This window comes from Coloeus monedula (genome assembly GCF_965178545.1).
Source record: "Coloeus monedula genome assembly, chromosome: 22".
NCBI lineage: Eukaryota > Metazoa > Chordata > Aves > Passeriformes > Corvidae > Coloeus > Coloeus monedula.
In genome coordinates, this window is record NC_138802.1 from 6,301,614 (window position 1) to 6,328,591 (window position 26,978).

At 54.9% G+C, this 26,978-nt stretch overlaps 1 protein-coding gene across 2 annotated transcripts in view; it reads left to right on the plus strand.

Moving 5' to 3' along the window:
- The window catches only part of EPHB2 (EPH receptor B2), a gene marked incomplete at its 5' end in the record, with an annotated part of 129,835 nt that overhangs the window by 80,125 nt on the left and 22,732 nt on the right, over positions 1–26,978 (plus strand). For both annotated transcript variants that reach the window (XM_082295693.1, XM_082295694.1), the window contains 3 exons: positions 5,539–5,694; positions 6,490–6,825; positions 25,504–25,628. In XM_082295693.1, coding sequence (XP_082151819.1) covers positions 5,539–5,694; positions 6,490–6,825; positions 25,504–25,628 — 617 coding nt within the window. The remainder of the gene's footprint in view (positions 1–5,538; positions 5,695–6,489; positions 6,826–25,503; positions 25,629–26,978) is intronic.

The following is a 26,978-nucleotide window of genomic DNA, read 5'->3' on the forward strand; positions in this document are numbered from 1 at the left end:
AGGGTCAAGGTGCGAGGGACAGAATGGAGCAGAATATGGGAAAAGTGACAATGTCATTGCAACACCCACCTCATCTTCCAAGCAGGGTATGGCTGATGAAAGGAAAAAGGAGGAAATTCAGAGCTGGTTGGACATAATAGTTCTGCATAGAACATCATAAATGGCTTTAAAGTGGAAGAGAGTAAATTTAGGTGGGAGATTGGGAAGGAATTCTCCCCTGTGAGGGTGGGCAGGCCCTGGCACAGGGTGCCCAGAGAAGCTGTGGCTGCCCCTGGATCCCTGGCAGTGTCCAAGGCCAGGTTGGATGGGGCTTGGAGCATCCTGGGATGGTGGAAGGGAATTGAACCGGAGATGAGCTTTAAGGTCCCTTCAAGTCCAAACCATCCTGTCATTCCATGATTCCATGAAATACCCCACACCCCACAAACAGTAGAGAGCCAGAAGTGCTGGTGAGGGAGGGTCTGGGGTCTCATGTCCAGCCCCCATTTGCACTGGGGCTGCCACCAGCATGAGCTCAAGGCAGCTGTAGAATTCTGCCCAAGGGTGGAACTCGACCACCCCTCTCCCAGGCCAGCACCATCTTTTGGAGAAGGGGGTTTTCCTAATGTCCTGCCTGAACTTGTGGTCCTTGTCCTGTGTTGCAGGGTCTGGCACCCTGAGAAGTGTTTGGGTCTGTCGTCAGCAGGTGCAGTTAGATCCCCCCTTACCCCGGTATCCCCAGTTACCCCATCCAGCTCTTCCCACCTCCCCTATGTCCTGTGCCCCAGGGATGACTGTCTTGGTGACCCTCCACTGGACTCTCCTGCTTCTCCATATCACCCTTGAACTGGGCAACCCTCGTCCAGCCATGGCAGCATCCCCAGTGCCTGGCAAGGGAAAGGAAGATACCTTCCCCGATGTCCTGGCCATGCTCCTCCTGGCTTGGCCCAGGATATTGTTTTCCTTATTCTCCATAAGAGCATATCTGTGGGACTCATTCCATGTGAGGTCAGAGTGGGAGCAGCACTGTGGGGTAGGGTTTGTGGGGTGATGAGGGTGCCTGTGGGACAGGGACCCCAAGGGCATGGAGGGGGGATCCCAAAAGCATGAAGAGGGACCCCGAACCCACAGAGGAGGGCGAGGGGCAGGATGTGGCCAGGGCGACTGGCCTTGGGTCCTGCAACAGCAGGGAAGCTGCAGAGCCAGCCCCCAGCCCCGGCCCCGCAGGGAGAAAGGAGCCAGTGGGGAGATAAGGCTGGGGATTTAAGGCTCCTGGCAGATCCTGACAGAGCCAGGACTGCCTGGTTTCTATCAGCCTTTAAAAATGCCTTGCTGGAGTGCAGGGATCCTTGCTGCCAGGAGAAGCAGGGCCAGGCAGAGGGGGCGAGGAGAATCCTTCCTTCCTCAGAGCCCTCAGCACAGGCTGAAGGTGCCATTTTAGGAACTTTATTGCAGGAGGGAGCTGTTTGCTCAGAGCTGTTTCCAGGAGGGGCCTGGGCTCTGAAGGCCAGGGCAGTTTGGGATGCAGAGGAGCCTGTTTGGAGCCTGCCCAGCTCACACTGGATTAATTAAACAGTTGGTTGGAGAGAGGCAGTGAGACACGAGGGAACAGGGAACCCCTCTGTGGCCCCTCCTGCACATTTGGCCAAAGGCTTCTCCTGAGCCGTGGGATGCCTTTCCCTGCTGAGCTGCCCTGGGACAGGAGGGCTGGAAGCTTGGTGCCAGCAGCAGAGGTGGCCTTGCCTCCCACATCCTGGCGTGGTCCTCTGCAGGGAGGGCAGGATCCTCCGTGGGTTCTTCCCTTCAGGAGCTGGACTTGATGATCCTTGTGGGTCTGCTCCAGCTGAGTTTGTTCTGTGGTTCTGTGATTCCCAAAGCACGTGCCTTCCCAGGCACGACCACCTTTCCATGCCCTGGGAAGGAGTGAATGGGAAGCAAGGACCCCCGGTGCTGCTCAGCATTCCCAGCCTTGCTGGAGAGAGCCACAGCCAGGACTGCAGGCTGCCTCCGAAGCCGTATCCCAGCGAGGCAGCCATCCAGGGATCTGTGCAGCAGCGAGGCAATTAAAGGTCCATCTGTCCCCTGTGAGCCCCTGTTAGCGTCCCATTGGTGCTGGGGGTGTGGGAAACCGCTGCAGTGATGGGGCCAGAGACACCAGCACCGTAATTGCCCTCCAGGGATGAGGGATGCTCAGATAAAGTAAAAATTTCTGTGCTTTCGCTGGTTCCATTCCCTCTTTCCAAGCAGGAATTTCTAGGGATGTCCTTGCTGCAGGCCTAAGGAAAAGGAGCAATGTCCTAAAGCTGCTGTCACCTCCCAGGGCAGAAAGCTGGGGTGTCCTCATGTCTGTGTCAGGCTGGACATGAGGAAAAGGTTCTTCCCCCAGAGGCTGCTGGGCACTGCCCAGGCTCCCCAGGGAATGGGCACGGCCCTGAGGCTTCCAGAGCTCCAGGAGCGTTTGGACAGAGCTGCCAGGGATGCCCAGGGTGGGGCTGTTGGGGTGTCTGTGCAGGGCCAGGGGTGGGACTGATGATCCTTGTGGGCCCTTTCCAGCTGAGCATATTCTGTGATTCTGTGATGCTTCCAGCACATGGTGAGAACATTCCCATTGTTCAGGCAGAAGGGGGTTTAGCCCCTGTGTGAAGATTTCACTTTTGATGTGCTGTTTACTCTGGAAACAAGAAATTGGGTGGATTCCAAAAGAAAAGCTGTTTTCTCACCCAGGGGACAACCTGGAGGGAGCAGAACAGTTTTGAACACAACGTTCATTTATTTTACTTCTGGAGGTTGTCATTACTTGAGAAAAATAAATCAGTAAAAAAAAGGGCTTTGCATCAAATTTCAGTGATTTTCCTGTCTTTCCGCATGATTTCAGAATATTTAACTTTGGAGAAGTCCTGATTTTTCCAGGATTGTTTTATCCCATGCGGGACCTACTGGGGAGGAGGGGACTTGCCAAAACTCCTGGCTGTGTTTTGGTGGCTCATGCAAAGAGTTTCAGCGTCCCAGCTTGGTATTTTTGAGGAACAACCACCGAGCCCCAGTTTTTATCCCTCTCCAGCCACTGTGCCAGGGCCAATGTGGGGAATGTTTTTATCCCTTGGAGTAGTCACTAAACTCCTCAGCCTGGGCACTTTTTGGATGTTTCTCTGTCTTGATGCAGAAGAAGTATTACAGGAAAGTAGCTATTTTTAAAATAAACCTCAGGAAGGTGAAAGAGGCCCCTGTCTGAAACCATCCTTGCAGCGATGACCCTGCATTTCGCCCAGGCTGCCAGACGAGAGCAATTTTATGTGTTGGTCTTTTTGTGTGTGTCAAATATTGGTACTAGTGCAGGAAGCCTGTTATCATGTCCCCATCGCTGCTGGGGAATGCAGAACTGCCCAGCCATCACCTCTCCCAACAGCTTAACACGATCTGAGATGGGCTGGTCCCGAGGGAACTGGGTCAGGAATGGAATCGGACGGGTGAGGGATCGATGGAAACGTCCAGGAACATGAGGAGAATCCCATTTTTCAACAGCTCCTTTGACCATTACAGGAAGGAGGGACTGTGCAAATGGGAAGGCTGATGGAATTTTTCTGTAGAGCTTTTCTCATTGGAAACTCAGGATAATTCCAGAGGAAGGGAGATGAAAAGTGAAAAAAAAAAGCCTTCTTTTTTTCCTTTTTTCCCAAATGAAAAATAGCTACTTTTTAGCAATGGCTCTTGCTCACAGCAACCCCAGTGAATGCTTTTCCCAGGCTGTTTTCTGATCTGCCTCATTCCTGGGAGCCTTGGCAGGCGGCTGAAGGAGAAGTTTGTTAAACTTGTTTCAGCACAGGAACCACCTGGCTCCCCCCAGGCTCTTCAGGCTGTGTCAGAATTAACAGCAGCAGAAAGTCACAACAGGAGTAACCACAGAAGAACGCTCCGAGCCGAGCTTTTCCTTGGGCACTGGTGATCCCTGGGCTTGGAGGGGACTTTCTGGTGCTGAGAGCTTTGCAGGGCTGTTTTTATCCGTGAGTGCTGGATCTGGGAGTGCTGGATCACAGCGTGGTCCAGCCTTCACCACCACTGGCTGTAGGCACCACTCACCTCCACGGCCCCCTCGCCCACCCTGTGGGGCTGGACACACGTGGGGTTGAGGGCCTGCTGCTACTGCTCAGCAGAGCCAGCAATTCATTTGTAATATTGAGTCATAAAATCATGAAGGTTGGAAATGCCCCCTAGGATCATCAACCCAGCACTGCCGTGTCCACCGCTAAGCCCTGTCCCACGTCTACAAAGTCATGAAGACAAAACTCTGTGGGGAGTTGCAAAAGGACCCTATGAGACAGCGTGACCAGGGAGTGAGAAGGCAGTTGGAATTGAAAAGACTTGAGGTGATACAAATGGGAGAAAACAACCCCAGGTTCATGGAATGGTGGAATAACAGAATGGTTTGGGCTTGGAGGTGCCTTAAAGACCATCTGCCATGGGCAGGGGCGTCTTCCAGTTGACCAGTTCACACACACCTGCACAGAGATGAGCTGGGAGTTGGCCCGGTGTCCCTCACGACAGATCTTGGGGCTTTCACACTCGGTACTGTCATGGTTAAAAAATAATGTGGGCACTGCTGAAGAAAGAAGAGAATAAAACAGTGAATGTTGTTATGCAGTGTGGAGCATGACAGTGGTTTGGACAACCCTAGAGGTCGTGGACAAGGTGGATGGTGATTGAGCGTCCATTGGCAATGGAGGTGTGGGATGGCATCAGGAATGGCAGCTTGGCTTCGAAGCAGAGAGCAGCAGTTTCTTCCTGCAGCAAGTGGTTACAGCACAGGGCTCTTTGGGGCTCAAACGGGTGCAGGACATTTGCAGGGAATACAAAAATGAGTGGGTAACTTAGTGGGAGAAACACCCACGTGGGGTGTTGAGTGCAAGGAGCTGCATCTTGGAAAGGAGTGGGGAAGTGTTGTAGGCAACACATGCACCTGGTTCATGCCTTGCTCCTTGGGTGGTCATGGAATCATGGAATATCCTGGGCTGGAAGGGACCCACAGGGATCAAATCCAGCCCTTGACCCTGCACAGACACCCCAGCAATCCCACCTTGTGCCTGGCAATGCTGTCCAAACGTTCCTGGAGCTCTGGCAGCCTCGGGGCCGTGCCCATTCCCTGGGGAGCCTGGGCAGTGCCCAGCAGCCTCTGGGGGAAGAACCTTTCCTGATATCCAACCTAAACCCCCCTGACAGGTGCTGTTGAGGGGAGGATTCTGGTGTCTGTCGTCTGATCTGGTACAGCCACTCACATCTTCTTATGTGGCAGTGGCTAAAAATCCGCTCTGCATCCCTACAACCCCTGTTCTGCACTCATGGCTGGGGAGTGGGGACAGAGGTGTCTGCATGGGGACCCATCTCTGCAGGTGCCTCCACAGGGCCTTCCAACCAGCTGCTCCTTCTCCACTGTGTTCACTTCCAGTTGTCAGGATTTCCTTTGGGCTCTGCAAAGCCCCAAGGGTTGTTTTGGCAGCAGTGCTGGGCTCCAGGCATCCCCCCAGCCCCCTTCTTGTTGCTCACACTGCTCTCCTTCTCTTCCAGGCTGCCCCTCGGGGACATTCAAGGCCAGCCAGGGGGATGAAGGGTGTGTCCACTGCCCCATCAACAGCCGGACAACCTCGGAAGGGGCCACAAACTGCGTGTGCCGAAATGGATATTACCGGGCCGACGCCGATCCCGTGGACATGCCGTGCACCAGTATGTGGGTCTGGGCAACTGGGAGGGGACCATGTGGTGGGGAAAGGAGATGATCATCAGTCAAAGCACCGAGGGATGCTTGACAAAGGTGTCTGTCCCAGTGGGGTGTTGGGGGACACTACACAAACTGACTGGTGTATTTTGCCAGGGCTGTTGTGATGCCTTGAGAGGCCACCTAAAAACAGGGACTAGACAGGACTAAGGGAATAAAGGTAGTTATTTATTTGGAAGGCCCTCAAAGGTACACCCTGGGGAGGCAGAGGCTATTGCCAAGATGGACCCCAAGATGGACAACAGGTCATGAGTTCTTCACACTTTTATAGGTTTGGTTCATTTGCATATCAGGGTTAATTCTCCAATTAAAGCTTCAGTTTAATGATTTGGTTTTAGTTTCCCCTCAGCTTGCCCCGCTCTCAGAGGTTTTTGGTTTATACTTTTTGGGCCCAGGACCATCTGAGTGTCCTTGAAGAGCAGGCCTGGAGAGGCTTTGTTATGTCTACCCAGCACGAGAGAGCAGAAATTAACAGGCTCCAAGAAACTCCAGAGTTACACACCAGGCAGTGCAGGATTTGAAAAGTAAAAAAGTTAAAACCTAAGGCATCGGTCACACAATCCAATTAGGCTGGGATAAGAGGACTGGTTTTATTCCCACTCTTGCCTTTGGATGTCCAGCTTGCTGCACACATCCCTGACACCAAGAGAAGCACCCGGGTCAGCTCACGCAGAGTCCTGCCCAGGGATGGGGAGCAGGGGGGGTGCAGCTGTCTCACACCTTCCTGTCTGTTCCCTTTCCAGCCATCCCGTCCGCCCCCCAGGCCGTGATCTCCAGCGTGAACGAGACGTCCCTGATGCTGGAGTGGAGCCCTCCGCGGGACTCCGGGGGCCGGGAGGACCTGGTGTACAACATCATCTGCAAGAGCTGCGGCGCGGGGCGCGGGGCCTGCACGCGCTGCGGGGACAACGTGCAGTTCGCCCCGCGCCAGCTGGGCCTCACCGAGCCCCGCATCTACATCAGCGACCTGCTGGCACACACCCAGTACACCTTCGAGATCCAGGCCGTCAACGGCGTCACCGACCAGAGCCCCTTCTCCCCGCAGTTCGCCTCCGTCAACATCACCACCAACCAGGCCGGTAAGGCCCAGAGCGGTGCCCTCAGCAGAGCTCCCCACGCCGGGGTGGGGTGGGCAGCATCTCTGGGCTGTGCTGGCTGAGCCCCTGTGGGCTGGAAGGGGACAAGAGGTGGGGTGAGGTGTTGCTTATTCCGTAATGTCAGCGGCGCTGAAAGTGCCTGGCGATTTTTGGGTGAATCCCAAGCCCTGGGTGTGAAAATATCCCTTATTTCAGCAAAAAGCTGGAGCGTGCCCCAAGGCAGAGCTGCCTCCCCATCACGGCAGCAGAACAGCTCGTGGCACTGTCCCCTGGTGTCACAGCATCACTCTCCAGTGCTGGGTGTGTGGCTGGGCCTGAGGTTGTTGCCTCAGAGCATCGATGCAGGCACCGTCAAGAGTGTTGCAGACACACTCCCGGTTCCTGGGGAGGGAAGGTGAGGTGGATAGGAGCTGCAACCCCTGCTTGGACTGTAGAGAGAGCCAGGACAGACTGAGAAAGCCAAGGAGAGCTGCACAGAAGAGGAGCTGGGAGATGAATATTTGGGATAATGGTCTGGGAATCTGCTCCAGTTCCTGTGCCACTGCAGAGTCGCTTGGTGAAGCAGCTGGAGCACAGAGCTGGGAGGGTTTCATTCAGGATCTCCAGCTCTGTGCAGGGTGGCTTTGCTGGGGGAAGGGGTGGTCAGAGTGGCTGGCAGTGCTGCTCCCAGGAGGGTCACCAGCAGACCCCTGGCAGCTGTGCTGGTGGCAGGGAGCCCCACCGAGCTGCTGGCCAGGGGCTGCCTTCCCAGCCCACCTGGAAGCCATCTGGAGCTGGGCACAGCTGGGGCTGGGGCTTGGCTTAATGGGATTGAGGTGGAAGGATGCCAGTGAGGCACAGCCCTGCTTGGGAGCAGGAGAGACTCTGGTTCCTCTGAAGCTGCCCTGGACACTACCTGACCCCCAGGGCTGAATTTGGCAGCTGTGGGTGAATTGCCTGGAGGCTGCGGTGTGTTCTGGCTGCAGGGGATGTTGGGTGGAGTAAAACAGCAGTGGGGCAGGTGGGCATCACCTGGGCATCGCTTCCAGAGGGAACCTGCAAATGTGTCTGGGTGAACCATTACGGTGCCCTCTGATCTGGAGTTAGCTCAGAAGCAGGGTCAGGGTGTTTTTGAAGCCCTGAGAGCAGGTCTGACACAGGCTGAGCCGTGCTTTGGCTCCAAGCGGGGCCAGGTCTGCCCCCAGGGAGGAGAGGGGAGCAGGTCTGGGTGACCAGCTGCCTTTACCTGATGGAGATGGGGTGGCTGTAATGCTGCCTCGAGCTGGGAAGGGACTCTGCACCCTCCCACCGTGGTCCTGCACTATGGATTAATAATTGGATGCTCATATTTTGTACTTGCATTTCTCTGCTGTGCTTGAACCTTCATGTATCACCCGTGGCTGCTCCCACCTGAGCAAAACCAGTGAGCTGAAGCACAGGCGAATCCTTTTCAGTCCCCTGGATCCTCCTCCTTGTGTTTTCCTGGTTTGACACTCCTTTATTATCAGGGCTCACACTTCCCAGCCTGTGTGATGTCTCTCTTAATGTATCTATTCATTAGCACTAAACACTAACTGTCTGGTTGCTAATTCCTCTGTAATTAGAGGCTCTGAATTCTTCTGCTTACACTCGGCACCGCCTGGCAGCCTTGATGTAGATCATTAGCAGTTGGTAACAGAAGCTGCAGACACAAAGGCAGAGCTGGGACAGGAGAATGGAGGGTGTTGGGGGAGAGGAGAGGGAGCAGAGAGGGAGGATGAGCCTCCCTCTGCCATGGCTCTGGGTGGAGCAGCCAGCTGGGGCTCCATCGTTCAACGTCTGATGGGGTTGTGCTCCTGCCACAGCTGGACAAAGCAAAGTGCCCACCACCCCTCGGGGTCCTGCAGCCTTGCAGGAAGCAAGGAAAATCCTCCTGGTTCCCCCAGGGGCACACAGGGACTGCTGGGGACCCCCTGTACTGTGGGACTGAGGAGAGATGCCTCGTCACCAGCAGCATCCAAAACCTTCAGGTGTCACCAGTTCTTCAGCACCCACATGTACAAGGGCCTGGAGTGCCAGGACACAGGGAATGGCTTCCCACTGCCAGAGAGCAGGAAGGAATTGTTCCCTGTGAGGTTGGGGAGGCCCTGGCACAGGGTGCCCAGAGAAGCTGTGGCTGCCCCTGGATCCCTGGCAGTGTCCAGGGCCAGGTTGGATGGGGCTTGGAGCAGCCTGGGACAGTGGAAGGAGACCCTGCCCATGGGAGTGGGTGAAGAGCTTTAAGATCCCTTCCAATCCAAACCATTTTGGGATCTCAGGAAAAATCTCCTGTGAGAGTAAGAAAACAACCCCTCTAGAGCAGCCGGAAGGAAGGTCCTGAGTGTGGCCAGGTGGGTGGCACAGGGTGGGTGATGGTTTGGTGACCATCATCATCCCATGGCTGTGACCCCTTCCAGCAAACTGGATCCCCGTAAACATGATCCAGCTGCCTTCCTGAGCAATATCTTCTGTCGCCTCTGAGCCCGGGCTGTGTTTTCTCTCTGCCCTTCTCAGCACCTCATCCTCGACCTCCAGCTCCACACTGCATCTCCAGCTCACCTGCATTCCTGCCTCTCACATCCTGCAGCTGAGCAGCACCTCATCCCCCAAAGCTCAGCATCCCTCCAGGAGTGAAATCCAGGACTCTCCATGTGCCACAGTCCTGTCTGAAGGGACCGTGACAGAGCCTGGGTGCCACCAAAAGCCTTTTCCCAGCCAGTCCTCAACAAAGGATCTGTGCAAAGAGGGTGGCTGAGAGCCATGCCAGCATCCCAAGGGTCAAGGAGCTGAGCCTGGCCCGAGGCTCCGGATAACAACACTTGACTAATTGAGAGCCATGCCAGGCACCAGCTCTTGCTGGCAGCCCCTGACTACTAATTCGTGGCCTTTCTTTAGGGAAGGGTTGGGGAGTGGGGAGAGTCTTGGTGCTGTGAGGATTTTCAGGCTCCATCCACACCGTGGCCAGGCTGAGTGCCCTGGGAGAGCTGAAGGGAAGGGCTCCGTGGGCAGGGCTGAGTTAATAGCAGTGGGAAGGGCACTTCTTGGTAACTGGCTTCTGTGACCTGAGGAGAGAGGAGGAAGCCTTGGGCTCTGAGTATCCAGAGAGAAATTCAAGACCTCCCAGTGGTGGGGGAAAGAGAGCATCCAGGCTGTTGGGAATGGGTCCCTTTTGTGAGCAACTCTTGTCACAGGGGATAAGGAGGGAGGATTAGTGCTGATGTCAGAGGCTCTTGGCTGCAAACAGAGCCACAGAGAGCCATAAATGGCCCTTACAGAGGGAATACCAGGAGTGTGTGGTGGAGGAAACCGATCCAAGGTCCCGATAAACCCATCAGGATGATTTCTCACTCTCTGTAGATCCAGAAAACTTATGATTATTTGCATTGTTACTCTGGGTGGCATTTTACAGCAGTATGTCACAACATGGTGATAGGGGTTAGTGGCGAGGTGGCATTCAGTCAAAGGTTGGACTTGATGATCTTGGAGGTCTTTTCCAATCTTCCATGATTCTCTGGGTCCCTTGGGGAGGAAGATGTGCAGCCTGCACGTCTGCCCCAGGCTCATGCCAGGCATCAGTAGGGTTTGAGTTTTGGTGGCTGTCACAGCCCAGGTTGTGTCCCAGCCACACAGGGTCCTTTGAGCAGGGTTGTCCCAACAGGACTCGGAGGAGCCCATGAGCTCAAGGACAGGTGACCATGGTCCAAAGCAAGGACACAGGCCATGGCCCTGCTCTGCTGGGGGTCTCCTAGCACTGGACTGAGCCCAGCCTGGTCCTGTTGCAGACCTTGAGAAATTCAGCCATGAGCGATGAAGCACAGGTGAGACAGATCCTGGGATGTGCAGAGCACCAGAAAGGAGGATTTTTCCCTCACCTTCAATCAAAACAATTCCCTTGCATCCACAGCCCCGGAGCTCTGCTGGCAAAGGCAGCAGGGGGCACGGAGAGGTTGGGGGGCAGGTGAGGTGAAGGGATGAGGTGGGTAGGACCAGACCTTCTCACCAGCCATCCCTGCCTGCTGTTTGCTTGTCACATTAGTGATGCTGCCGGCTAGACAGGGACAGGAGAGTTGTACTGCCTGGGGCACGGGGAGTCTTGCTTTCATCTTCTCACTTTACTGTGCATCAGAGGATGTGTCTGGCTCCCTTCTTGTGAGGGAGGCACAGCAGAGCCCACGCTGCTCCGGACACGAGCAGGAGCTGTGGCTCCCCCTGTTCTCTCACGTGCTGCTCAGCTGGGCCCTTTTGCAGCCAAGAGTGAAACCAGAACCTGGGAAAGTGCAGAAACTACCTCAAAGGGCTGGATTGAGCTTTCCAGAGCTTCAAAGCTCTGAGTGTTTATAATAGAATCCCAGAATGATTTGGGTTGGAAGGGACTTTAAAGATCACCCAGTCCCACCCCCTGCCGTGGGCAGGGACACCTTCCACTAGCACAGGTTGCTCCAAGCCCCATCCGAGCTAACCTTGAACTTCAACAAGATTTTGACACTCTACTTTCTTGTTTCTTCCAGAATAAAAGGCAGGGGGTTGTAACATTTGAGCATCTCGGATGTCTCATGTGACTTCCACCTTCGGCAGGGCTGCTGCCAGCACTGCATAAGGGAAGTCATGGCTTTGGGTAGACAGTTGTTGCTTACCTCCAAAGGCAGAGCTTTCCCCATGGTCCCACTGACTTGTCCCAGATCTGCACCACCCTCCTGGGGAAGGAACTTCTTCTGATATCCAACCTGACCCTCCCAAGTTATGATTTATGGCCACTGCTCCTTGTTCGACTAAGTTTCAAAGGTTCTAGCACAGAGGTGTTTTAGATCAGCCTGAATACCCATTAGAATCCCAGAATGGTTTGGGCTGGAAGGGGCCTTAAAGCCCAGCTCATTCCACCCCCTGCCAACCTTCCACTAGAGCAGGTTGCTCCAAGCCTTGTCCAGCCCAGCCTGGGACACTTCTAGGGATGGGAATTTTCCTCCAATTCTGTCCTGTCTTTAGCTAAAACACCTTTCTGGGAAGCCATCAAGGGACAGGCAGCCCATCGGGTCCTTGTACATGAGCCTGTGTAGCTCACTGCTTTTTTCCCTAATGAAATCACTGATCTTCTAAGGAAATACAGGAGACTCTGTCTGTCAGGACACCAGTGGAACATTTGATTTGGAGAACTGCAAGCTGGAAGTGGTTCTGTGAAGTCTGTCCAGGAACTGCTTAAATGGGGGACCACAACAACCCGAGTGGGGAAGCATCAGCTGAACTGAGGTGACTGAGGTCCATGAGAAGCAGTCTCATACTTCTTGATGTTTCAAGACCTGGTAGGGTACTTCTTGTGCAGAAAACTGACACAAAAAGGGGAAAAGCAGAAATTTCCTGAGCTTTGGAGCCATCTCACACAGGGAGGAGCCAGCACAAAGCCTGTTTGCATGTGTGACAGAACAAGCTGGGCTGCTGTCCTGAGGTCACTGAAATCCCAGGTTTCATCTTTCGGGGACTTCACTGGATGTGTTTCTTGATAATTTGGGCTGGTCCCAGGCTCCAAACCTCCTGAAACCTTGACATCCCCAGGGCTGCTTCTCCTGCCCCAGCTAACATCCAGACCTTGCCTTCCATGGACCCGTGTCACCATCCTGGTTCCATCATCTGTCTTCTCTTCCATTCACCCACAGCTCCATCTTCACCCTGACTGTCACCAAAATGTGATGTGGCTTGGCATTTGCTGCCCTCCTTCCCTCTCTTGTTGTCCCAACCTGTTGCCTTCACTGCATCCCCCCAGCCTGCAGGAGCCGGCAGTGAGTGCCCAGGAGGGATCCTGCCATGCCCAAATCCCTTCTCCTCTGCCACTCGAGACCGTCTGCAGCAGATGGAAGGAGCTTTGACAGCTGCTGGCTCTTCAGGAGCCTCTTCCCGCTCCTGTGGTGGGCAGTTGGGGGGTTGTTGGCAGAGCAGGGGATGGGCTGCACTGCTGGAGCTTCCCGAGCAGATGCCCTTCCCTGCCCGCCACCATCTCTGTGGGCTCCTCCTGCTGCTGACTCCCAGGCTTCCCCGTTGCATAAATTACACCATGAGTTTGAGGATCATTTTTCCCACACCTGCCTGGGGCTTCAGAAACCTGTTCTGTGCATCTGGAGCTGACTTTGGTCAGAAAACAACAGTCTGTCCATGATGGATGGGGTGGAAAGTCCCTTCTGCTGAAGCAGGGGCTCCCCCAGTGTGCCACCATCCCTCCTCTGTGCTGTGCTGGGAGCTGATGGGGAGGCTCCAGGACTCACCTTTTCCTCCTGTGTTGGTTTATCTCTCCTGCTGCCCTTGGCAAACACAGCCCTGGGGCAGTGCCCTGGGGCAGGTGGGGAGGCTGGAGGTTGTAGCAGAGGGGTTACTGCAGCCTCCTGGCCGGGTGTCCCTCATCCTTCTTGGGGTCCCTGGGGGTTAGTGGGGTCCCTGTGGGAAGGGATGAGTCTCTCTGTGACCCTGTGCAGGCAGGAGGATGCTTACTGTGCCTGGGCCTCCTCAGCCTGGTCCGTGGCCATCCCTGCCCTGGCAGGGATGCAGGAGGCAGCTGCATCACTGGGGCTGGGCAGGAAATGCTCTTCCAAAGGCAGAAAAACGGTATTTCCAAAATCTTCCCCTACACACAGGGAACTGGTGGAGTTTGCCATGCAAGAGAGCAAGGGAAAAAGTTCAGTCACAAATTAGCAAGACTCAGTGATGCTCCAAGGGCTGGAGCCCCTCCACAGCCAGGCTGGGAGAGTGGGGGAGGTTCAGCCTGGAGAAGAGAAGGCTCCGGGGAGAGCTCAGAGCCCCTTGCAGGGCCTAAAGGGGCTCCAGGAGAGCTGCAGAGGGACTGGGGACAAGGCATGGAGGGACAGGACACAGGGAATGGCTTCCCAGTGCCAGAGGGCAGGGTTAGGTTGGATATTGGGAAGAAATTGTTCCCTGTGAGGGTGGGGAGGCCCTGGCACAGGGTGCCCAGAGAAGCTGTGGCTGCCCCTGGATCCCTGGCAGTGTCCAAGGCCAGGTTGGACAGGGCTTGGAGCAGCCTGGGACAGTGGGAGGTGTCCCTGCCATGGCAGGGGGTGGAAAAGTCCCTTCCAACCAAACCATCCTGGGATTCTATGGATGCTCTGCAGCAGACATCACTCTTTCAAGGACTATGGCTCTAAGCTTTCCGTGTTAGAAATTTTGAAGTCAGGTTGTTCCTAAGGACAGTTATCATTGCAGTTAATTGGCACCTTTTGGGAAAGTATCATTTTATGGAAAATCTGGGGGGCAGGTTGGAGGTGGGGGGGTCTGGCTCCCACCGTGTTCCTGCTTCCCAGCAGCCTTTGCTGGGGACATCCCATGATCTGGAGCAGATGAGTTTTCCACGTGCAGAGGGGGCCAGGAGGTGGGGACGCCCTTGGCATCGTGTGACCCCAAAGCTGCTCTGGCAGCGGCATGGGGGGTGCCAGGATCCTCTGGAGCAGCTCCTCTGTGTGGGAACAAAGCCCTGCAGGCTGGGTGGCACATGCAAATGGGGACTGCAAACCCCACTGAACAAAGAGCTCAAACACAGCCAAACCCTCCGCTGCCCAGGCCAAGTCGCTGGGCTTGTGGCATTAGCAGCTGCTTTAAAGGCTGTAATCTACACCAAAGCCTGCCTTGATTCAAGTGGGGCCACAGCCAGGACCAGCTTTGGGCTGCTTTGCCATGTTTTTAAGATTTTCCAGCGTTTGTAGTTACAGCCTCAAGAAGCTGCAGGCTGGGCCCACTGGGAAGTTTTCCAGACACTTGACACAGCGTGGGTACCAGCCTGATGAGGCCACCTTGCCAAGAACCTCCGAACAAAAACCTCACACACTGTGAAACACCAATTTTCCAGAGCTCCAGCAAGTCCAGGAGTATCCCAGACTTGAGAATTTTTACTCCTTTAAGAGCAAATGTTGTTTATTAAAGAGCCCCAGTGCTGCCATCCCTTGCTTTCCTCAGCTTCTGCTGGAGAGAATTCATTCCAAAAGCATGTGGCTCCTGAACTTGCCATCACAGGGGCAGAACTGGGAAAGGAATTGGGGGAATAAATGTTCTAATAGTCCAAGGAATAGCAAACCCTTTTAGCAGGAAATTCACACACACACAAGTGGTGGAGGGGCTTCTGGAGGTCTTCAGCCCAACCTGCCACGCAAAGCAGGGTCACCAGGGTCCCCATGGAGGGCAAGTCAGGAGAATCCTCCCTTCTTCCCTTCCTCATCCAGGTATTCCTCACTATGGTGCGTTCAGAGCTCATGTTGGAGGAAGGCATCTGAATTCAAATCCATTCTCCAGGAGCGCCCGTGGTGAGCCTGTGATGTTTAAATGGCAGGAGGGAGTTTTACCCAGAAAAGCAAAAAACGAGGAAGGTTTTAACCAGAGAAACCAATTTTCAGATTGATACCTGGATGTGTTTGGACTCTGAGCCGAACAGGAGCACAAAAAATGGGGGCCTTGGGGTCAGTGGTGAGACCTGGAGTGGGGACAGTTGGACCATTGTACAGTGACAGTCACCTGCTGGGGACCGTGTGGGACTGGGGAGCTGTGGGGCAAGGAGGGAAGGCTGGTCTGGATTAGGTGTCCTGTGGGGGAGACAGTGGTGTGAGACATCCAGGTCTCTGGGAATGCAGGGGTCAGTTGTCCTGGCTGTCCCCTCTGCCCATGCTGGAGAAACAGAGGTCACCCCCACCCCTGTGCCTACTGCACCTGCCTGAAGCCTTGCACAGGAGCCCTGTGTGCTCCTGCCACTTCAAACACAGCTTTCCAGACTGCTGGAGCCTGGATCCCAGCCTAGAGGTCTCCAAGCCCTGTGGATTGAAGGTCAGGACAGCCCTTGCTCCGTGACTGATCACAGCACCGTCCTGGCTGCTGCACAATGTCACCTCCAGCCTCACTGCGGGGTGTGGGAACCCTGTCTTGGGGTATGCCCTGCTCTGGACCCACAGGGAATCCTTCTCCCCACATGCTGGAGCTGCCTGGGTTACCCGGGCAGACTGGGTCCCTGGGTGAAGGCAGTGAGAGGGAAGCTTGCCCCCTTCCCCCAAGGTTCTCCCAGTCTCCCCCTTCGCCGCAGTGGCAGGACAGTCACAGGCATCCCCTGCCAGATGCTCTGGCAGAACTTTCTGCTCTGACAGAACCTTCTCCCCACATTGCCCCATTCCCTGCCCTGTCCCGTGGCCTCTGGACTGGCTGGTGCCTCGCAGCATCATGGTGCATTTCCCTGCCACTCTGTCTTCAGCCGCGGGTCAGGCAGTTAATCCTGACCCCGATCACAGCCGCTGCTGCACGGGGTAATTGAAAATGCCAGAATTCCCTGCTGACTCTCCTATAATAAAAGCAGTTCCCCCCGTCCGGTAACCTGACACTCCAGGGACCGAGATCTGTCAGGAGGGCTCCGAGGAGATGCTGGAAAGCTCCCAGCTGTTCACCTCGCTTTTTCCCCTGGGTGATTTCAAAGTGTAGCCGGGGAGAGGCCACGGGCCAGGCTGGCTTTGCTCTCTCTGCACTGTGAGTGTTTTCCAGAGCAAATGTTGACTCTGTCTGACATGACACGGGTTAGTGGTATTAAAGTGATCAGAGATAGGGGGTTTGCTGCCTGTAACCTGACTCTCCCAGCTAAGCCAGCAGAGGAATGGGGCGCTTTGATTTTACCGGGATCTCGACAGTGCTGCCCCACTGGCAAGGAGTAGGGCTGAGCCTTGGGACTGGCAGGTGAAGTGGGGCTGGCTGCAGAGTGGGGGGCACATTGCATGGCAGCCTTTCAAATGGCTCTAAAGATGATGAAAGAGAAGCTGTGGAAAGATCCTGGTGTCCCCCCTGCAGGCTGGAGCCACGCAGTCCCACCAGACACTCCCAGAAGATGCTGCCAGCAGAGTCCAAGCCCTGGGCTGCTCCCTGCAGTGCTGCCCTGGCTGATGGCAGTGTCTTTTCCAATTTTTTTCCTTTTACAGCAGCAGTCCAGCTTCCCAGCCTGCACAGTGTGACCTCCCACAGGTCACAGCAGCACCGAGGCTACAAAGGGGCCCTGGAGTGCCGTGGACATTGTCCAGTGTGTAGCTGGATGTGGGCTTGGTTCACTGGGAGCCAGACCTCCTCAAAACCACTGGCAGTGGTGGTGGCCCAAGAGTCAGGACCTGACACAGAAAATTGGCCTCTGCTATCACAGTCTGTTAGACAAGGATGCCCCGATGGGTCCCTTGGGATGGGATGAACCAGGATATACTGAATCATAAAATCACAGAATCCCAGACTGGGCTGGGTTGAAAGGGGCCTTAAAGATCATCTTACTCCACTCCCTCCCATGGGCAGGGACACCTTCCACTATCCCAGCTTGCTCTAAGCCCCATCCAACCTGGCCATGGACTCTTCCAGGGATGGGACAGGTAGAAGTGGGATAAGAGGGGAGGTGTTGAAAAAGCGGGGCTGGGAGAAAGGAACAGCTCCCAGATGGAAGCTCTTGTTGAATAAAAGAGGACTATGTCCTAGGAGATGTCCTGGGGCTCCTGGAACTGCTCAGAGTTGTGATATTGTGGGGATGGGCCGGAGAGAGAAACACATGAGCTGCCTAAGAACCCTCAAATCAACTCAGAGACATAAAAGCAAGGAGAAAAATGGGCCTATTTCTTTCTCATTGCCCCAAAACAATTCTTCATTGTGTCATGCCCCCCTGCTGCTTTTTGTCAGCTTTCTCCTAATGAATTTCCCTGGGCTTTAGAGAGAGTTCTACCAATTACACGAATTTTGGATGCATCAAGGATCTCTCACCCCGCTCCCAGCAGGACTGGGATGATAGGAAATGCACGAACAGCCTCATCCCCCTGTTCAGCAGGGAGGTGCAAGGAGTGAGGAGCCAGCAATCATCTCCTCCCTTCCCTGAGCCGGGGGGCACAGCCTAAAAAACCCAGTGGAAGTGCCCAGTGGAGAGCGAAGAGCAGCTCTGCAGGGCCGGGCTGAGGCAGGGCAGTGTCACCTTGGACATACTCAGAGGAATATCAGACCTCAGCGAGGAGGTGGCTGCTGTCTCTGCAGCTGAGAGATGGATCCTGGCTACTGAACTCAGTTTAGAGGTTTACATTTGGAAAAGAGATTAACAAAAAATTGGGAAAGGTAGAGGAGAGAGTCATCAGGCTGATAAATGTGTGAAGTGCTCAGGAAACTACTTGGATAACAGAAAGGAATCACAGAATAATTGGCTGGTTTAGGTTGGAAGGGACCTTAAAGATCCTCCAGTTCCAACCCTCCATGGACAAAAATTAAATATTTTCATTATCTTTCAGTTCTTCCATGAGGACAAAATTCTTTTTCTAGACTGCTCCTTCATTTAGTTACAAAACCCAGAAAAGTTCCTGCAGTTGGAAACTGAAGTCCATAAATTTTAACCTGAAAATAAAAGGTGCATTTTCGAAGAGAGCTTGAGGGAAACCTCCCCAGAGGCATAGTGGGCTCAGCATCATCTGAAGTCCTCAAAGGAAGCAGGGGTGTGTCTATGTGTAACATACTCAGGGGGTCAACCACAAGTGTTTCAGCTGTTTTTAGCTAGGCCTGGGTCTGTGCAGATGTTCAGGCCTGGGCGTTATGGAGCTTTTCCCAATTCTCTGCTAGACTGCTGTGCTCTTGCGCTGTCTCATCGCGCTGCCCTGGGTTTGCTGTGACCTTCTGCAAGTTTTCCCCGTGATTAAAATGTCATTGTTTCTCCTGGAAAACTCACATTTAGTTCCTTTTTGTTTTCTTCCATTTCCTTCTTTCCCTTAATCCTTTTCATCATTTCCAGCAAGTCCCAAAGAAGCAACTATTTGTATGAAAGTTGAATGCTGGCTATGCCAAGCCTGAGGCTTCGCGGTGTGGCCAACACCCGCTTTGTCCGTACAGGAGATCAGGCAAATCCTTACTTACAGAACCCAAAGCCGCTTGTGGAGGATCAGTGCTGGTTAAGCTGCCTCTGTGTGATGGATCTGTGCCACTTGGGGTTTGGTACAGGCTGCTGAAGTAGCCTCCAGGTGCTACTCTGGAGCCATGGAGCTCCCTGTTTCTGTGCCCAGGGAGGTCTTATCCTCATGTCACAGCATCCTCAGGGAGCAGCTCTGTCACAGGGAAACCTGGACATGCTTTCAGTCAAAGATGTGAAGCTGTAAAGAGAGATGTGCCTGGTTGGGATCTTTAGCAAAAGCTCTTTAAACAAAAAAAGGAAGCTCTTAAATAAAAGTGACTTCAGCCTCATAATCAGAGCCCAGACCATCACTTGTGATCTCTTGTCCTTTTTTTTTCCTTCAAAAGACACGCTTTAAAATGCTGAATGTGCCTCAGCTACAGTGCCTGGGAGGCAGGACATGGTGGGGCTTGTTTACAGGGACGTGGCAGAGAAGGACTGTGCTTTGTGACCAGAAATTGGGATTTTCTATCTGGAGCTAATCAGAAAGACTAAAGGGTGCTGATACAGAAGGGCTGCTGAGGGAAGCCCCATCCTTTGGCAGTTTAGAGATTCCCTTCCCTGGTGTGGTGTTGGACCAGAGGCTCTGGGGGTCCCGTCCCAGCAGCGTTCCCAGGATTTGGTGTTCTAGGGAACTGAAGGGGGCAGTGGGAGAGGAGGGCTCAGTCCTGTCAACCTTCACAGCTCTTCTCTGTGCTCTGTGTGGAGGCACCTGGGCCTCTTGGGTCATCCCCTTCCTCAGCACACTCCGTGGAATGGAATGGAATAGAACACAGAATATTGCAGTTGGAAAGACCTGCAGGGATCATCTAGTCCAGCTGCTTCACCTAGACATGGATAATGAACCTGGGAGAGGCCAGAGCAGCACAGCCTGGGCTGTGTCTGTCCTGCTGCTACTGACTCCACACCACAGCTCTGGGACCAGGCCCAGCCACAAGAGGACAGGATGCATTTCTGTGACTGTTACCCTTTTATTAGATTAGAGCATCAGGATGTATCAGGCCCACCCTGACACAGGCCAGACCCACCTCGTGGTACAAGAAGCATTGGCCTCTGTGAGGCTGAAGCAGCTACACTGATTTCCAGATACTCCTGAACAGCCTGGTGGCTTTGGTGCTTCCTTTGCCAAACCCCACTGGGACTGCACGTGTCCTCCCCAGTCGGTGTTTGAGCCTTCCTGGGAGACAGTCAGTCAAGAAGGACATAAAATCCCACTTTTTCCATAAGCATGCCTTCATGGAAAATACGCTGTGTAGTGGGATCTGAGACCTGCCTGGCTATGTCCACCTTGTGACATTGAGCCAGCATGGTTTGAGAGGACACTGTCTTGAGATGTCTTCAAATCCCAGACTCGTTTGGGTTGGAAGGCACCTTAAAGCTCAGCTCATTCTACCCCCTGCCATGGGCAGGGACACCTAACACCATCCCAGGCTGCTCCAAGCCCCATCCAACCTGGCCTTGGACGCTGCCAGCGATCCAGGGGCAGCCACAGCTGCTCTGGGCACCCTGTGCCAGGGCCTGCCCACCCTCCCAGGGAACAATTCCTTCCCAATCTCCCATCTATCCCTGCCCTCTGTCCATTTGAAGCCATTCCCTGTGTCCTGTCCCTCCATGCCTTGTCCCCAGTCCCTCTGCAGCTCTCCTGGAGCCCCTTTAGGCCCTGCAAGGGGCTCTGAGCTCTCCCTGGAGCCTTCTCTTGTCCAGGCTGAACCTCCCCCACTCTCCCAGCCTGGCTCCAGAGCAGAGGGGCTCCAGCCCTTGGAGCAGCTCCGTGGCCTCCTCTGGACTTGTTCCAACACCTCCATGTCCTTCCCGTGCTGGGACCCCAGGGCTGGGGGCAGCTCTGCAGGGGCATCTCACCAGAGCTGAGCAGAGGGGCAGAATCCCCTCCCTGGACCTGGGGCTCACACGGGGGGATCAGCCCAGGACACAGATGATTTTCTGCCATTCCAGCCTTGGCAAAGCTCAGCGGTGATCCCTTCAGGGAGGTGATGGCCGTGCAGCTCTGCTGGCAACATCTGAGGATGGGGGACCTCCTGAATCCCATCCTTCCCAAGTGTTTCCAGTTCCTGAGCTCAGGCAGTGCCCTGTGTGTGCTGCAGCTGTCAGCACCCCCACTCTGACCCTGCCGAGCTGCGCCGAGCCACAGAAGTCTGCTCAGCTCCCTGGATTAAGATAAACTGCCGAGACGCCAAGCCCAGCCTGGGCAGGGGTCTGGCTGTGATCGGTGCTGTGTGGCTGTGCAGGGCCTCGGGGTGGTGACCACGGAAGTGTCACTCGCATCCCTCCCGTGCTTCTGCCCCAGAGGGGTCACCGTGTGGGACACGTTGGCTTTGTACATTAGTGGATTTTCATTAAGCTTGTTTTACACTCCAGTGGTGGTTTTGGTGTGCTTTATTTCTCCAGCAATTCGGAGAAGCCACAGGGCTCCACTCTGAGGAATCTGAGGAATCTGAGGCCATCTGTGATCAAGAGGATGCAGAAAGTGCCTTTCAAGGACTGCAATGACTGGGTTTGCCTCAGTGCCCAGTGCTGATAATGCCAGGGGTGTGGGTTTGATCCCCATATGGACCATTCACTTCAGAGATGGACTCAATGATCTTTGTGGATCCTTTCCAACTCAGAATATTCTGTGAAATCTGTGAAATCCAATGACATTAAGGCTTAAGGGATTCAGTCAGGAGCAGTGTTTTTATTGACTGTGGAATGAAGGTCCGTTTATTTTTTGTGCTGGTGGGACACCTACTCCTGGAGACCCCATCAGGATAAATCCACCTCTGTTCACACCTTCATGGTGACATCTTACGGTGATCACGGCTCTGAGAGAGGAGACTCTCCGTATCTGATCTCCTCTGTGTGTCACAGGGCACAGTCAGCTGCCTGGGCCTCGTGTCAGGATCCAGCTGAAGCTTTTCCTCCTGACTGGACCTGGGAGAGTCACTCTGAGGTCTGGCTGGATCCTCTGAACTGGTTTCAAACTCAGACATCCAGTGCCAGCCCATCCCTGATTCACAGGACTGGGAGCCTCTCTGCACCCCAAGCCCTCACCTGGGGTGAAGGGTGTGACAAGGACCATGTTCTTTGGCATTAGCAAAAAATCCAGGAGGGGGGATTGTTTCCATCTGCTCGGCACTCTTCGGCCACATCTGGCATCCTGAGCCCTCCCTGGGGCTCCCAGTATCACAGTCATGGACAAACCGGAGCAGGTCCAGCAGGACAGTGAGGTTGGGCCGGGGCTGGGGCATGAGAGGTGAGGGCAGCTGAGAGCTGGGTCTGACCAGTCTGGAGAGGAGGAGGCTGAGGGGCATCGAGGGAGAAAATGGTGGAAACGTCCACAAGACACAACCAGCAAAGTTCCAGTGGAATGTGAGGGAAAGTTTCTTCCCCACAAGAGCAAGGCAGCTGGGGGCTGCTGCTCAGAGAGCCCGTGGGATCTCCATCCATGGGGATCAGATTCATTAGGTCTCATCTGGACACAGTCCTGAGCAAAATGATCTCATTTTGAAATTACTCTGCCAGCCTGTGGGACCAGTAACATCCAGAGGTCACTTCTGACCTAGGCCTTGCTGTGATTTTATTCCTGTGCAGTCCCCTGGTGTCTGTGATAAGAGGAGCAGTGGCTGAGGCCATGCCGTGGGGAGGTTCCTGCTCTTCCAGAGCCACCCCTTGCCCCAGGTGTAGGAAAAGTGCTGAGGTTGCTGTAGCCATTCATCTCACCTGCAGTACATTTGCCTCATTAAGCTGGTTAGATGAGCCCCACCTCATCCATGTGGGTCTTTTGCTGAGCCAGACAAGGGCAGGTTCACCAGGTACCAGCAGCAATGAGTCACCCACCTCTTGCTGTAGCTGTTGTCTTGTACAGTTCCCACAGGAGCTGCCTTGGAGAAGTCCTGTACTCTCAGGCTGGGGTCAGTGCATGGGACTGGAAGAACAACATCCCAGAGACCTCACTCCTACCAGGAGGAACCTGAAGCTGAGGAGCTTCTCCAGCTGCCAGGCCACTGAACCTGTGCCTAAATCAGGGGATGTTGCCACATCCCAGAGTCGTGGTGGGGCAGCTCTGGCTGTACGTGGCCCCTGCCCTGGAACAGCCCAGTGTGTGAGTGTGGGATCAGTTCCCAGAGCAGGTGGCAGAGACATCACGGGCTCTGTGCTCTGCTTAGTCCAGTGCCATCCCTGCCTCAGGGCATCCACAGCACGGTCACATCTTCCTCCTCAGGCTTGTCTCCAGAGACAGAGATGTTTGTCTTGAAAATCGCAGATGTCCTACGGAATCTGTGTCGACAAGGAAGCAGCGAGCTCTGGCAAGAGCTGACAGGCTCCAGAAATGTTACCTGTGTTTTGTCCTCACGCCAGTGTGAGAAACTACTCCCAGGAGTTTGGAAATATGTGGCCTGAAGCAGTGGGACCGGGATGTCAAGGCAGGAGGGGAGCGGTGCCACGGAGCAAGAGGAGGGCTGAGGTGACACTGAGGGTTTCAGGCTGTTGGGTAATGGGGCTTGGCTTAAGCAGAAGTGGATGGAAGGACTGGCCTCAGGATCTGTTAGAATCATGGAATGGTTGGGGTTGGAAAGGCCCTTAAAGATCTCATCCCACCCCCTGCCATGGGCACGGACACCTTCCACCAGACCAGGCTGCTCCAAACCCTGTCCAGCCTGGCCTGGGACACTGCCAGGGATGGAAGCTCTCTGCTGTCCTTCTAGTTTTGTTCTCCTGGACAAAACTACAATACTGCTGAGGCTAATCCACATCACACCTTCCTTCAGGAGTTGAGAAACCCAGGCAGGTGAAGGGAAATGGTGCAGCAGTGTGGTGGCAGATCTTGCACTACCCAAACCCAGCCCCTTGGCACCCAGACATTGAACATCCTGGGAGCTGCAGTGCTCTGAGTCAGAAAAGCAGCCGTGAAGAGGCAGATGGTGGATCAGTAAAATGGCTTTTGTTGGTGTGTTGGAGAGGAGTTGCTCAGTGGTAATTCATTGTGATGTGCAGGAACATGCTGGGGCCATGCTTGTCCAAGCACTATGGTCCTGTCACTGCCATCCCAGCTGGCACAGCTCCTGTCACTGCCCCTGATGCCAAGGCGAGCCAGCCTGGAGCTGGGTGAGAGGTGCCTTCCTTTGGGTGCTGCTCCTCCAGGCTGTTTCCCAGAGCTGTCAGAGGAGTTGTTCTTCCATGAAATATTGCAAGGGTTGGACTTGGGAAAAGCCCATCTGAGTGCAAATGTCTCTGCATCCATTTGGCCTGGCATGCAAGTGATGGGGGAGCTTTCATGCTACCACTCTCTAGTCCTCTCCCACCCCTGAGGCTTCTGCTGTGCCCTGAAGCTGCTGCAGTGGTGAGCCTGTGCTGGCAGACGTGCCAGGGCTAACGCTCGGCTGCAGCTCGCGCTCTCCAGGGCTGGGCTGGGCTGGGCTGGGCTGGGGGAGGCCTGGGATGGCCCCGCACTGACGTGGATGTGCTGGCAGTGCCAGCAGCAGGCTGGGCACAGGGAGGGCACGGACACGTGCTAGTCTCACCAGTCTGGGATGTGGAGAGAGGAGGCAGTGCTGGCACCCGTGGGCGTCAGCCCTGCAGCAAGGGTGGGTGGGTGTTGGCTGCTCTGCTGTCAGCACCTAGAATAAGAGAATATCCCAGCTTGGAAGAGACCCACAGGATCATCCAGTGCAGCTCCTGGCCCTGCACAGACACCCCAACAGCCCCACCCTGGGCATCCCTGGCAGCACTGTCCAAACGCTCCTGGAGCTCTGGCAGCCTCGGGGCCGTGCCCATTCCCTGGGGAGCCTGGGCAGTGCCCAGCACCCTCTGGGGGAAGAACCTTTCCTGAGATCCAACCTAAACCCCCCTGACACAGCTCCAGCCATTCCCTGGGTCCTGTCCTGGTCACAGAGCAGAGATGAGAGCTGCCCCTCCGGAGGAAGCTGCAGGCTCCCATGCGCTTCCTCATGCCGCAGGACTGAAGGCAGCTCCCCAGCACGGCGGGACAGAGGCGGCCGCGCTTTCCCAGGGCAGTGGCACTCCCTGCCCCGCTCCCTGCCCTGCTCCCTGCCCCACGGCCTTGTCAGCACAGGTCCCTGGGAGGCTTTCCCACGGTGTGGCACGGCCGGGCCCGCGCGGTGCCCACCTGGCCGAGTGTCCGGCCGCGGCCGTGGCAGCTGCCCGGGCTGTCTGCGGGCCTGGCAGGGCCCTTTGTGCTCGGTGGGACCCGTGCTGTGTGCGGGGGCCGGCGGGCGGGTGGCTCTCCATTGTCAGCGTGTCAGGTCAGCTTTGCGTTGCCTGCTCAGGCTGCTGGATGCACCTCCCGTGATTGGCATGTGCAACTTGCAGCCCCAGCCTGCCCAAGCCTTGGGAAGCTGCTCTGTGCGAATGGAAAAGCACAAACCCCTCCGATTTCCGCTCAGCAGGCAGGGAGGGGTGCATGGTACAGGGCTGGTGGGCCTTTTTCCAATGGAACAATGCTGTGATTGCTCCAATCTTGGCCTGCTTTTGCCTTGGAATTGCCCATTTTCCTGCTTGAGACACTGTCCTATGTATTTTCTAACTACCAATTCGGTAGAACCATTTTTTTTCTCCCCTAACTGCTTTCTACAAACAGCAAAATCCAGGATCTCCTGACCCCTGGACAGCCCTCTCAGTGCAGGAAGTGAATTCCGAAGCCTCAAACAGCAATAACCCACCTGCCCACCTCCTGCCAGGGTGAGGGCCCTACCTTTGCAGGTGTCTGACTGTCCCTCTCTTTCTCTCTCTTCCAGCCCCTTCTGCTGTGTCCATCATGCACCAGGTGAGCCGCACCGTGGACAGCATCACCCTGTCCTGGTCCCAGCCCGACCAGCCCAACGGAGTCATCCTGGACTATGAGCTGCAGTATTACGAGAAGGTACTGAGGGACCTTGGCAGGGGTCACCCACAGGTTTTGGGGAGAGGAGGGGGTGCAGAGCTTCACTTAAGGGCACACAGTGGTTGGTTGGTCAGTAGGAGACTTCTCTTGCTGCATTTGGTCACATGGATGACAGTGGCTGTCAGCCCTTCGGGGTCCAGTGATGGTTCCAGTGGCCCAAGTACAGAAAATCCACTGGTCATTCAGGAGCTTCTCCTGCCACCTCCACAGCACTGGTGGCAAGTGGACCCATTGCAGGGAGAGCCAGATAGCCAAGGACCAGGGTCTAATTTTTCCTTTTCATGTATTGGGGCATCAGTAGGAAATGGGAATGACAGGGAACATCCAGTCCCAGGCTGGAGCACACGCAGTGGGTGTCCAGTCTTGGAGATTTATGGAGTGCTGTCCCTGGGTGCATTTACACCGAAGGTGAGTTTGGCATCTCTTTAGCATCCTGATGTACAGGGAGAAGGTGTCCCATGCTCCCGTGGAGGGCCCACGCTGCGCCATGGAGTCAGTGTGACGGGGTCCCACAGCTCTGGCTTTCATCCCTGAGGAACCTGCTCCTTCCGTAACCTCCCTGTCCAGGCAAGCAGCTGGATTTCAGTCTGGACTATGCCAGGGTGTCCATCCCACCAGTGGCTGCTCAGAGACCTGAGGACCACGTGAATGTTGGTCCCAGGACCTGCCAGGCCCTGCCCGGCTGAACTTCATCCATGCAGCCCAGGGGAGATGGGGAGCAGGAGACTTCTCCTTCCAGGAATCTGCCCCCTTGCACAAGAGCTTATAAACTATACATTATAAACTGCAAACTAACTAATTAAAAAGCTTTATGATTAAATGGAACTGAAAATATTTTTCCCAGCAGTTGCCGGAAGAAATGATTAATCCCCCCCCACTGCCTGCCTGTGACCTATTTTCTCATCACCAAGAGCCAGAGGGAGAATGGGGAGGAGGGGGGGGCTCCTTTGTAAGCTGTTAAATAGGTCCTGACCTATATTGCATAAATCACAGCCATTTATTTTGACCCTTGGAAATGATCCCAGGATACGTGGCAAGATGGATGAGTAGATAACAAGACAGATCTGGGAAGCCAGAGGGGTCCTTTCCCTGGGGACCCTCGATGTAGAGGCAGAACATCTCAGGGAGTTCATTCTCCTCCTCTTACTTTATCTTAGTCTCTCACCCTCTTTCTTTCTTCCCTCTCCTCTGTTTTCTGGGGGAGGCTGTAAATAAAGGGAAGTTTTGTCTGAAAAATGGTGCTGCTGTTGGTGGCCAGTCTTTGCAGGCAGCCACATCTGCCTGTCCCGTTGTCAGAGTTAGGGCACAGCACGCCCCTGATGATGGGGA